The sequence below is a fragment of the Ailuropoda melanoleuca genome, chromosome 2 (assembly GCF_002007445.2).
Source record: "Ailuropoda melanoleuca isolate Jingjing chromosome 2, ASM200744v2, whole genome shotgun sequence".
NCBI lineage: Eukaryota > Metazoa > Chordata > Mammalia > Carnivora > Ursidae > Ailuropoda > Ailuropoda melanoleuca.
This window is the reverse complement of record NC_048219.1, coordinates 49,508,576-49,521,216: the sequence shown is the minus strand read 5'-3', so window position 1 is coordinate 49,521,216 and position 12,641 is coordinate 49,508,576. Positions and strand designations below refer to the sequence as shown.

Here is a 12,641-nt window from a genome sequence, read left to right as displayed (position 1 = left end):
GTGTTCCAGGCTGCACAAAGGGTGGAAATCACTAATCTTGTAAAGGCTTTTGTGACCCTGAATTCTTAAGACCCTGCTCTTACATTATGTACTTTCTTGTTTTGCTTGTGTTGAACGTGTGTGTTTTATGTGGCCGGCAGAGCTTACACAAGGCACAGCACACAGGTTTCCTCTTGCAGATCAAGTCCTATGACTTCTAGCAGCCGCCTGGAGTGCTGAGCTAACAAGTGAGGGCCCCGGAACGAGCGAGTTGGCAATGCCTGGCGTGGAGAGGGAAGTTGGGGATGGGCGCTCTCATGCCCCGTATTTGACATCCCTGCGTTAAATCAACAGACACCGTTCAGACCTCTACACCCAGGGCTAAGTTCTTAGGATTCTGGAAAATGGACCATTAACTGGTGTAGGAGATGAGAATTCATTATCAGTGGTTTCTGCCAAGGAATGGATGATGTAGCTCAGAGACAAGCTGGGTATTTACTGATTGGTGCCTCCTCTGAACTTCCCGTGACCAGCAGAAAGTAGGCGTTCGCGCTCTTTACTGTGCTTTGGGACCCAGCCTCCCGGGAGTGGTCTCTTAGCCTTGCCTTTTAGGATCCACTCTCCGCAAGGTGGATGGACTGAGCGTTCTGTCTTAAGTCCTGACTGCGTCTGCCCCCCTCCCATCTACCACAGGACAATCACTTGCTTCTTCATAAGGGCGTCTTCATCTGGTCCATGCTTCCCTCTCCATCCCTATCTCTTGTTCTTCTTTTCCTTGGCACTCTATGTCCTAGCCAGACTTAGCTCCCAGTTGCTTCTGACCTTTTTACCCTAACCCCTCCTGTCACTCCCTCTTTGAGGCTCAGCTTAGTTGTCCTCTGGCGACCTTCCTTGATGCTTTTCCTTTCCCCTTAGGCTGCTTAAGTCTAAGTTCCCCTGGAACTGGCTCTGTGCTCACTTTGACCCCGTACAGTGATCAGAGGCTTGTCTATCTCTAGGAGGCAAGAACCGTGTCTGTGATTCGTATCTAAACCACTAGGGCAAGGGGTGGCCCATGGGAGGGGCTTCATACATGTTTATTAGATGAGGGGATGAAGGGGAAGTAGTTTTCCCAAATTCATGAAATGAATGGTGATTCACCAGGGATTATCCCTTGTGATCGTTAGGTTGACGCAACCCATTTCCCCACAGTCTCTTCACTGTTGCAGCAAACTACCTGCCCTCCTGGCCCCGTACGCTGCTTTTCTCAATCACAGTTACTGTGAGAAATCCAAGTGCCCATTATGAACTGTGTAGAAATCGAGAAATTCAAAGTCATTGAATATTAAATCCAGAAGAGACCTTTTGGGTCATCCTGTTCAGCTGAGGTCTAGAAGGCCGAACCTATGCCTCATCCATGTCTCCCTCACCCCTGCCCTTCCTCCCGCCCTCCCTCTCTCTATTTGGGAAAAAGGAGTTGTTTGCAGCACCTGTAAGGGCATTTGTGAAAACTCTGTGACCAACTTTTTATGATCTGTATGGTGACAACAGATATTAAATTTTGATTTATAAAAAGGTGAAAGTGTGCAGCTGTATGCAGCTCTAATTCCCAGATCCCTTGACCAAAATTTCCCTTTTCTTGAAAAAAAAGAAAGAAAAAGAAAGAGAGAGAGAGAAAGAAAGAAAGAAAGAGAAAGAAAGAAAGAAAGAAAGAAAAAGAAAGAAAGATAGAAAGAAAGAAAGAAGAAAGAAAGAAAGAAAGAAAGAAAGAAAGAAAGAAAGAAAGAAAGAAAAGGTAACCCGCTCATTTTGGAGGAGGCAAGTGAAATGTGTCACCTTGTGTAGCTGTGTTTTCGTCTCATAGTACGCAGTCACAGGGATGGACGCTCGGTAGTAGGTTTCAAGGCGCTTGGCGATGGCGGTGGTGTCTTCCGTGCAAGGGCTGCTCGGGCCCCTCTGGAGAAGGCGGTTGGTCATAGTGTCTGCTGAGCAGTCCATACAGATCACCAGGTGCGGGTCTCCAATCTGGGGGTGGAGGAGCACAACATGGTCAGAAATTCCACTCTGACGTTCTGGAAAGACCTGGCACCTCTAGTTCTTTCCTTTCCTGGCCTTCTGGTTCCTCTCAAGATCCCCGAACTACACTGTGGCAGAGCTGAGACTGGACTTCATGGCTCCTGTTTTCTAGGTTGGTATCTTTCCACGTGCCGCCTCAGAGCTGTCTCTTGTCCTCAGCCTTTGTCACCTCACAAAATGTAGAGGTCATAAAATATGCTACCTAATGCAGTCACAACCTGTCCTCCATACTAAGGGGACATAGGCGTGCATATGCGTATGGGTGTTTCCTCTGGGAAGACTTCCTTCCCTGACCTATTGAGGCAGGGCTAATCACTTCTTTCTTTGTACCTGGTTGCATCCTAGGCGGCCACTAGGGCACAGTGTGCCTGTGCCTGTTTGATGCAGGGTCAGCGGAGCATAAGTGTTGAATGCACAAAGGTTGGAGTCAGGCTGCTTAAGGTGTGGTGACTTTCTCTAAGATGGTCTTCATCAATTCCTTGCCTTGGTGTGCTTGAAGCTCTTCCCCCACTGAGACATAGAACCCAGAACTCTACCTCCTCCAGTTACAGGTGAGCTGACCTGTAACCACTTGGACCAATAGAATATGATGGAAATGATGCTGTATGGTTTTAGAAGCAAGATCATGAGAAATTTTGCAGTTTGGGCCTGGTCAACTGTCATCTAAGATGTCCAACTATTCTTTTTTTCTTTTTTTTAAAGATTTTATTTATTTGACAGAGAGAGACACAGTGAGACACAGAACACAAGGAGAGGGAGAGGGAGAAGCAGGATTCTCGCTGAGCAAGGAGCCAGACTCGGGGCTCGATCCCAGGACCCTGGGTTCATGACCTGAGCCAAAGGCAGACGGCTAACAACTGAGCCACCCAGGTGTCCCAAGATGTCCAACTATTCTGACTGCTAAGCTACGAGGAAGCCCAAGCTAGCCACTTTGAAAGCCTTGCAAACAGAGATGCCTGGCCAGCTCTGGACTGTTTTAGATAGGCCAGCCCTGGGTCCAGATATGTACACTAGCCTTAGCCACTATCTGACTGTATAAAGTCAGCTGTACAACGGACCTCCAGTGAGAACCAGCCAGCCAAGCCCATCAAACCCCAGAACCCTATTAGAGAAAATAACTAATAAATTGTAATAACGAATTGTAACAATAACAACAAAATAACAAATTGCAATTTTAAGCTGACTCTGTCATTAGTGAAAGTATCACTCAACATCTCTTCATCCCAATTTTCTTTCTTATTTATTTATTTATTTGACAGAGAGAGCACAAACAGGGGGAGCGGCAGGCAGAGGGAGAGGGAGAAGGAGACTCCCTGTTGAACAGGGAGCCTGAAGTAGGGCTTGATCCCTGGACCCTGAGGTCATCACTGAGCTGAATGAGGACACTTAACTGACTAAGCCACTTAGGCGCCCCTCCTTTTTTTTTTTTTTCCCTTTTTTTTTCTTTTTAAGTAGGCTTCATGCCCAGCGTGGGGCTTGAACTCCCAACCCTGAGACTGAGTCGCACACTCTACTGACTGAGCCAGTCAGGTTCCTCTCATTTTCTCATTTGTACAATGAGGATGATCATGGATTGCTGTAAGGACTGAATAAAATTAAATAAAATAATGTAAGGATGTTGTTTGGCATATGTACTCAGTAAGTGTTAGCTATTAGGCTTATTTCTCCTTAGGCTACAATCTCTTTGTGTGGGGTTAGGAGGGCTTGACTCCTGGTCCCAAGTCTTGCAGATAGTAGGCAGGTGATTAAGAAGTGTTTTAGTACGATGATGGTATGATCAGCAGCGAGAATCTCCCAATCTCCCTATCCTCCCCCAAAACGTTTCCTGGCTCCTGATGTCTCTGTGTCCGTGCTGCCTCCACTACCACAACCACCAAGAGACTGGCTCCCTCTCGTCATCTTGCAGTGGTCAGCCTGTGAGTAAATGAAGGCTGGCCACCCCACTCTGGAAACTGCCCAGGACGGATGGGAAAAAAGTGGGGCGGGTGGGGGGACTACTTTCAGGCACCACAGAACAGTAAGTTGCTGGTAAGTGTTGATCAAACATTTATCTATCCCTTCTATAGGATGTACTTGAAGGAATAGAGTGAAAAAATTCTCCAAAATCTAGAAGAGTGAAATAAACCTCTGGACTATATCATGCAACTTTTCTGCCTGTATTAATTGGAAAACAAAAATAAGCCTCCGAGCAGCCTGCAAGGCTGGGTTTAGAAGAAAATGACTCATGTCTACCAGCAGAGGGCGAGCTCAGGAGGCAGCCTAGGATTCCGTTAGAGTTTGGCTCCCTGGAGCGGTTTCTGGTTGGGTCTGCATTGAGAAGACTAATCGTGGGAGTTTTGAGGCCACTCTTGAAGACAGGAGAGAGAATTCAGGGACACATTCAGGTGCAAACAGAGATAATGGGCATCTGAGCAAGAGCTGGCAGTAATAGACCCTCTGCCTCAAAGTAAGTGCAGAACTGAGAGGTGGTTTTGTCTTCCACATGGATTCTCCAAGTGTGGTCCACAGCCCAGCAGCGCAGGCAGCATTTGGGGGCGAGTGAGAAAGGCGGTTTCAGGCACCATCCCTGAGCTGCTGAATCAGTCTTGCATTTTAAGAAAATCTCCAGGCCAATTCCTCACAAAATAATAATTTGAAAAGCTGCTCAACCAAGCCATTTCCGAGACAATGGGTTTGACCTAACCTTCCTCCCACGCTCCCTTCCCGCATAACACGCTATGGAGCAGTCATTGCATTTGGAAGTGGCCTGTACCACTAATGGTTTTAGTACCTAACATTTTCTGAAATACTGTTTAATCATTTTTCAAAACTTTGATCTATAGCTATCTTTAGAAAGTCGTCTGGAGTAGCTCTCCGCGTCCCAGCTCTGCCTCTTTTTCATTAGACTGTGGTTTAACTTTAACCTCACGTGACCGGAAAAGCACTCTGCCCTCGCCTGAATGAATCACAGAGACTTGGGGACGACTCCCTGCCCCCGACCTCACCCTGCTGGAATCCCCGGAATTCTGCCATAGCAGAGTTGGGTTCTTCATAACCTTTGGGTGTTCAGGGGATCCCTATTACAGCACAAGTGTCCTGTAGGGGCGGTTGGCATCCTTCAAGCAAACAACATTTCAGTAGCTAAGGCCTTTACTGACAGCCATCCCTTTAACCCGTTTAGCCCCCTGCCAGGGAGTATTCTCTCTCCTCTAAGTAAGAGGAAATGGGGGCTCACAGAGGTTAACTTGCCCAAAGCCACTGAGGACATTAACGACAGTCCTGAGCCAGCTGTGTGTGGTTCCAAAGCCTGGTGACTTCACCCTCGTGGACTTCTCCACCAGAATGGGGCTCAGGCCAGATGCCTGGTGGGCCAAACGGGGCCAGGAGAGGAGGGCAAGACAGTGGGAAAGGAAGTGGGTGGGGTCAGAGACCCTTTTATTTTGTGGGAGCTGGCTCTCGCTGCCTCTTGGGATCCAGTTAGGATGAGTACTCATCCCAGCTGAGGGCAGCCACCGGGAGGAGAATGGCAGCTTCAGCTGACTTGTGATAATGGCTTCGCCTCAGTGATTCCTGCAGGGGGGACAGGAGGAGGAGTTTACCCTGCCCTCCTCTGACCCCCACTTTAGTTTTCTTCTGATTAAGTCAGGACACTGGTTAGGCCATATTTACCAGTGGGCAGGGGCATGCCACCCAGAAATTCTCTTTTGTTGAGAAAAATAGCCATCTTGTTCTCTCTGGGTGCCTCATTTCCCTCATTTTAAAATGAGGATAATAGTAGTTTCTACCTCAATAGGACGATTGCCAGGATGAAATGAATTAATAGATGTCAAGTGCCCGGCCCATTTTAATGTGAGCCTGGCAATGGATTCATCCCTTTGAATTGTAAAAGCCCCCATTGGTCAGATTTGGCTTTAGAACGAGTCAGAGGCCCCACCCATGCTTTTTGCTTAAGTCACATGCTCCAGCATATTTCCTGGTTTCACTCCACTGGGAGGTAAGGGCCCCTGGTTAACAATAAAGTGGCGTATACCTATTTCCCATTTGCTCTCACCTCTGAGGTACCACCCCTTAGGGAGCCTCCCTAGAAAGGGGTATCTGGGTCATTCCAGCACTCTTGAACACATAACCCTAATAATAATAATATCATCCCACTGCCACATACTGCCATTACACAGCTCAAAGTTCTGCAAAGAACTGGAGGTCAGATAAAGAGGGCAGAAAATTGCAAGTGGGGAATCCCAAGGTGGTCTCCAAGGCTCCTCACAATTCCAAGCAATGAGAACACACCAACTAGAACATCCTTTGGCCAGATTCCTAACCCCCCCCCCTTTTTTTTTTTTTTTTGCAAAGAGCTCATTCTGAAAATGAGAATCATTTATCTTGTAGATGGAAGTGTTATGAGGTAGGTAGTTAAGAGTCGATGGGCAGAGGGATAGTAATGTCATCTTTCACACACCCAGGAAAATGATCTGTATATTCAGGCTAAGGGCACAATTTAAGCTAAGAGGCTCCTGGGAGGGAAAAGCCAAGAGCAAGCACAGGCATTTTATTTCTGTTAATATGTTTAGTTTGGCTGTTGTTGAGCACACGGTTGGGTTAATGCAGGAAAGCACTTCAATTTCACACTCGAGAGCCAGGCTAAGCACGCACCCCTCCCCGAGATGATAACAACTCTTCAAAGTGGAAACAATAGTATCTGCTGAAAAGGATTATAAAGATTAATAAAATGACATATGTAAAGCATATTTTAAGTGCTCAAAAAATAACAGCTATTACTCTGTTAATTGTGTATTCCATACGATATTATCTGTACACAAACGGGTAGAACTCAGACTGGAAGAACATACATCACAATGTTAATAGGAGTTACCTCTGGGTGATGAGTTAGTTTTTGTTTTATACTTTTCTGTATTGTCTCACAGCTATACAATTTTTATTTCTGTAGTCAGAAAAAATACATAATTTTGGAAAAGATGGTAACAATTTATTGAACACCATATGTAGGCTTATAAATGTGTCAGGTACTCTGCAAGGACCCCATCCAATCTTCCCAAGAGGCATGGCTATAGCCATTTTCAATTTACATTTTATGGAAGAGGAGACTGAGATATGTAAGGTTAAATGACTTGCCAGTGAGTTGTGTAGCAGAGCTTTGAATACAGGCCTGTTGAGACCAGTCCCTGTGCCCAGCGGTTCTCAACTGGAGTGGGAGATGGAGAGGGAGATGGAGATGATGGTCAGAAACCCCAACTCCTTCTTCATATTCCTTCTGCCCCTGTCACCCACACGCTGACACACCTGCACTCGCACACACACACACACACACTGACACACTCACCCCCTTCCCTCCTCCCCGTATACCATGTTGGATACTGAAGGCACAGATCATGAATTCAGTGGGGCCAAAACCAGCGTTGGGAATAGAGGATAGGACGGTAATAGAGAAATCACGCACAGACACACTCTTACGCGGTGGACGCTGGTTTGGGTTTGGTCTTGGGTGCTGTCGTGCACAGCAGTCAAGCAAATCCCTACAGATGCTGCGTCTCAGAGGACTCCACCATAGGTGTGTGAGAACGCCAGCCTAACTAACTGAACTGGGGTTTTGCGGCAACAGATGGTCCCGTGCAGCAGGCCCATCGGTCTCTGCGACACAGAAAGCCTGGTTAAAGCCATTCCCAGGCCTGAAGGGGCTTCAAGCAGCGGTGGGCCTGATTAGTGTATGAGAAACACTCACTGTGCTCGCAAGCCGGCTGATTGTTCTAAGGCTCTGGAGAAAATCAGATGTCCGTGTTTGTCTTTGCCAAATTTCGAATTAATTCCTTGCCTGTAATTTGGAGGGGGCTCTATGAATGATGGGGTCCCTGCAGGGGCATAAATGAATCAAGAGCGGCTCATTCCGTGAATTTGTAGCGTCTTTGTTTCCCTGGTCAGGTTTAAAGCAAGTAGTTGCTTTGGAAGGTCAGGTGTGTTCCCTTGCATACAGCCTAAGTAGGGGACGTTAGAATCTTCCAGGGTCACTACACCCAGGGGCAAATCAATACCATGCTTGGCCTTTGCAAACTCCTCCCAGCAGTGCGTAAAAGACTGTTTTGGTAGACGGCTCCCTGTAGGTCATCGGTTCATTAATGAAATGGGGCACTCGTGTATTTTTTGAAACGACATCATGAATTTTAGCATTGGTTGAAACTGTCTGATCACCACGTTAATGACTCTTTCTCTTTATTTATTTATTTATTTGAGAAAGTGAGAGAGAGAGAGAGAGAGCACAAGCTGGGAAGGAGCAGAGGGAGAGGGAGAAGGAGGCTTCCCACTGAGCTGGGAGCCGGGCTCAATCCCAGGACCCTGACATCATGACCCGAGCCCAAGGCAGACTTAACTGACTGAGCCACCCAGGTGCCCCTCTGCCACATTCTAATGCCTGTCTGAATGGGGCCCACAGTGGGAGGGGGAGTTCTGCTTTACTTTGGGGGAGATCATATGGGTTTTTGAATTCATACATACCAAAGGCCAGGGACAGGCCCCTGGCCATGTAAAACCTTTACCCCACATAGTCTACCTGGGTTATAGGCAGAGGAGAAAGGTCTGATGAAGTAGGGATTTAGAGATCTGTGTGAGGTGTGATTAAAAAAATGAGTGACCCTGGGGCACCTGGGTGGCTCAGTCGGTTAAGCGTCCGACTCTTGATTTTGGCTCAGGTCATGATCTCATGAGTCATGGGATCAAACCCTGCGTCGGGATCTGTGCTGAGCGTGCAGTCTACTTACAATTCTCTCTTTCCCTCTCAACCTCTATCCCCCGAATGTGAGTGCTCTCTCTCTCTCAAAAACAAAAAGTGACCCTAATCTAGATAATATTTTATAGCCTTTTATAGTTTAGAAAACACATTTATGTATGTTATGTCATTCAATGTTCACAAAATCCTCAAATTAGGGTTTAGCAGGTGTATTATTACCTCCATTTTCCAGAGGAGGAGTCTGAAGTTGAGTGACTTGCCCAGGGTCACATTAATACATGACAGAGGCAAGCTTCAGCCTTTTGGACTCTGGACCACATGAGTGACATGCTTTAAAGAGGCTCTACGTGAATGTCACCGCTCAAAACAGTTTGGAACCCCACAAGCCTAAGATCAGGGACTTGCCTACAGATCCGGTTATAAAAATCCCCAAGGGAGAATATGGATTATAACTTTGTTGTTGTTTGCACTTTGACCAAAAAAAAGAGATGCTCATCTTTACATCTTACTTATCACAGTGGACCATTTGGGGGCTTCAAAAGAACAATTTAGTAAAGTAGACTTTTCAAAGACATTTCCTCCCAGTACTTCCAAGCAAGTGCATGACCTGAACTGACTCTCTTGGAGATCTTCCCAGGGCTCTTCGGACCTTAACTTCACAGGCAAAGTAACTGTGAAATCACCTAGAAGTGTGCTGCCACTGTGAAGCCTAAACCCCATGATACACTGTGGGCCCTGTGGCAGTCATGGTGCATCTCCCACTGTATTTGAATGGTGTGCTTCCAGAACTCCAATCCCTGCTAGGCAGGCAGCACGTCAAGAGCCTGACACAACAACACCTCTCTATTCCCTTCTCTATCCTCTAGCCTTGCCAAAGCCCTACTTCTGAAGTCGTGTAGAAAAAATTTCCCTGTTCCTCAATTTTTCAGCATGTATCCTCAGGAACTTTACCCACTGCACGGCTAAAAGACTAGAATAAGCTAAAATGTAAAACAATCCACGGAAGACTCAATATAGTTAAGATGACAGTACTACCTAAAGCTATCTACAGATTTAAAGCAACTCCTGTCAAAGTCCCAATGGCACTGGATTTTTTTTTTTTTTACAAAAATAGAAATACCCATCCTGAAATTCATATGGAATCTCAAGGTCTCCTGAATAGGCAAAACAATCTTGAAAAAGAACAAAGCTAGAGGTCTCACACTTCCTGATTTAAAAACTTAATACAAAGTCACAGTGATAGAAACAGTATGGTACTGGCATAAAGACAGACACATAGACCAATGGAATAGAATAGAGGGCCTAGAAATAGACTCTTACATAGATGGTCAAATGATTTTGACAAGGGGGTCAAGGCCATTCAACTGGAGAAAAAACAATCTTTTCAATGAATGGTGTTGGGAAAACCAGATATCCACACACAAAAGAATGAAATTGGACCCTTACTTTACACCATATACAAAAATTGGTCAAAATGAATTAAAGATCTAAAAGTAAGAACTAAAACTATAAAATTCTTAAAGAAAACATAGGAGGAAAGCTTTGTGACCTTGGATTTAGCAATGGTTTCTTGAACATGACATTAAAACACAGGGAACAAAAAAGCAAAACCAGATAAATTATACTATAACAAAATAAAAAACTTCTGTGTGCTGAGGTGCCTGTCTGGCTCAGTCAGTAGAGCACAAGACTCTTGATCTTGGGGTTTTAAGTTTGAGCCCCACTGTAGGTGTGGAGATTACTAAAATAAAATGGGAGAAAATATTAGCAAATCATATATCTGATAAGGAGTTAATATCCAGAATATATAAATAACACCAACAACTCAATAACAAGAAACCAAACTACCTGATTCAAAAATGGGCAAGGGATGTGAATAGGCATTTCTCCAAAGAAGATATATAAACGGCCAACAAGAACATGAACAGATGCTCAACATCATTCATCTTTGGGAAAATGCAAACCAAAACCACAATGAGAGATCACCTCATGCTCATTAGGGTGGCTACTATCAAAACCCCCAGAAAATAACAGGTGTTGGTGAAGATGTAGAGAAGCTGGAACACCCGCGAACTGCTGGTGGGAATGTAAAATGGCGCAGCGGCTACGGTAGTGGTGTGTTAGAGAATTACCTGATGCTCCAGTGATTTCACTTGTGTATATATACCCAAAGGAGGTGAAAGCAGAGTCCTGAAGAGAGATTTGTACACCCATATTTGTAGCATTATCTACAATAGTCGAAAAGAGGAAGCAACCCAAGTAACTGTTCATGGATGAATGGATAAACAAAATTTTGTTCAGCCCTAAAAGGGAAGGAAATTGCAACACATGCTACAACATGAATGAACCTTGAGGGCATGATGCTAAGGGAAATAGGCCAGCCACAAAAGGGCAAATCAGACCGATTCCACTTAGAAGAGGTCCCTAGAGTAGTCAGATTCATAGAGATGAAAGTAGAATGGTGGTTGCAGGGGCTGAGGGGAGAGAAACACAGGAAATTGTTGTTTAATGGGTGCAGAGTTTTAGTTTTCCAAGAAGAGAAGACTTCTTGAGACTGGACAACAATGCAAATACACTTAACACTATTGAACTCTACACTTAAAAGTGATTAAGATGTTAACTTTTATGTTATGTGTACTTTGTCATGATATTTTAAGAAAGTATAACAATCTTCCTAATTGCACTTCTTGAAAAAATGTAGTTGATGTATGTTGAAGTGTGACCTCTTAAAGCGGTTTGTTGTGTGGGAGAAAGCTCAGTAGAATACTGGCCGTGAGAGCCCCCACACTGGCAACTGCCCGCAACCACTAGAGTCACAGGCTCTGCTACTCTCCCCTTGTTGCTGGAGGCTCTGGAGCCGAGGGACAGCCCTGGTGGGCTCATCCCACTCTTGCCAACTAGGCCAGCGCGTATTTTTCTTTGACTCTGGTTGCTGGCAGGAAATGTAGGGGAAGGTGAGCAACTGGTCTTTAAATATTCAGATACTGTCTAAGGAAGTTCAATGAAACAGGCTCAGAAGGTCAGATTAACCTCCAGGAGACACACAAGTACGATTCACTGTCATCCACACTGCAGTGTTAGAGATGGATGGAGACGAGCCCCCGAATCTTCATCCTACCAGCAGTTGTCACTTACCAGCCACGTGATTGTGGGCAAGTCATGTAATCTCTTTGGGCTGAATTCATTACCTTTAACGTGAATTAAATACCTCCTCTATCTATCTAATAAGGTTAGTAAAAATATATGAAATGAAATAGGAAAATTCTTTAGTCTAGAGAGATACCTAGATAAATATTAATTTTTATGAGCTCGGGAATTTTTGTTTAATAAATGGGGACAATTTGTTTCCCCCTTGCTTGGATTTTAGAGGTAAATGTATGTACAGTGTGTAGCACAGGAGTGAGCCCAGAGTAGGTTCAATAAAGGATAGTTATGATGGTTTTTACTTACTACTGTTCCCCTGTGAGTGGCCTTGCCCCACCTGCTTCCCTAGGAGACGGAGGGACTTGGGGAGGCTGGATGGTGGGAGACTGGAGCAGGGCATACATTGGACTCTACCTGCCCAGCATCAATTCCCTTGCCAGCTTCTAAGGGCATTCCTATTCTTTCTTGGGTAATTTCCCTTCCCTTCCTCAGTCCATGTGCTTCAGGTATGGTGCTCCCTCCTCCTTTCTTCTCCCCAGCCTGGTCTTCCAGGATGAATCATGGTATTCCTAGATATTCTATTATATGCCCTCCCATCTTCGCCTTGGCCACAGTGATTGGTTCAGCAATGGGCTCATGACCTAATCCAGGATAATGAAACACAACCCTGGGTCTTTTGCTGCCCACATTGGAAAAGAAGAAAACCTTCTGTGAGATCACTTAGATGGTGAAATATAAGCCCTGAATC

At 45.4% G+C, this 12,641-nt stretch overlaps 1 protein-coding gene across 2 annotated transcripts in view; it reads right to left on the bottom strand.

Moving 5' to 3' along the window:
• Nucleotides 1-12,641, bottom strand: part of AK5 (adenylate kinase 5) — a 234,947-nt gene that overhangs the window by 16,121 nt on the left and 206,185 nt on the right. For both annotated transcript variants that reach the window (XM_019802846.2, XM_002922313.4), the window contains exon 13: nt 1,795-1,983. In XM_019802846.2, coding sequence (XP_019658405.1) covers nt 1,795-1,983 — 189 coding nt within the window. The remainder of the gene's footprint in view (nt 1-1,794; nt 1,984-12,641) is intronic.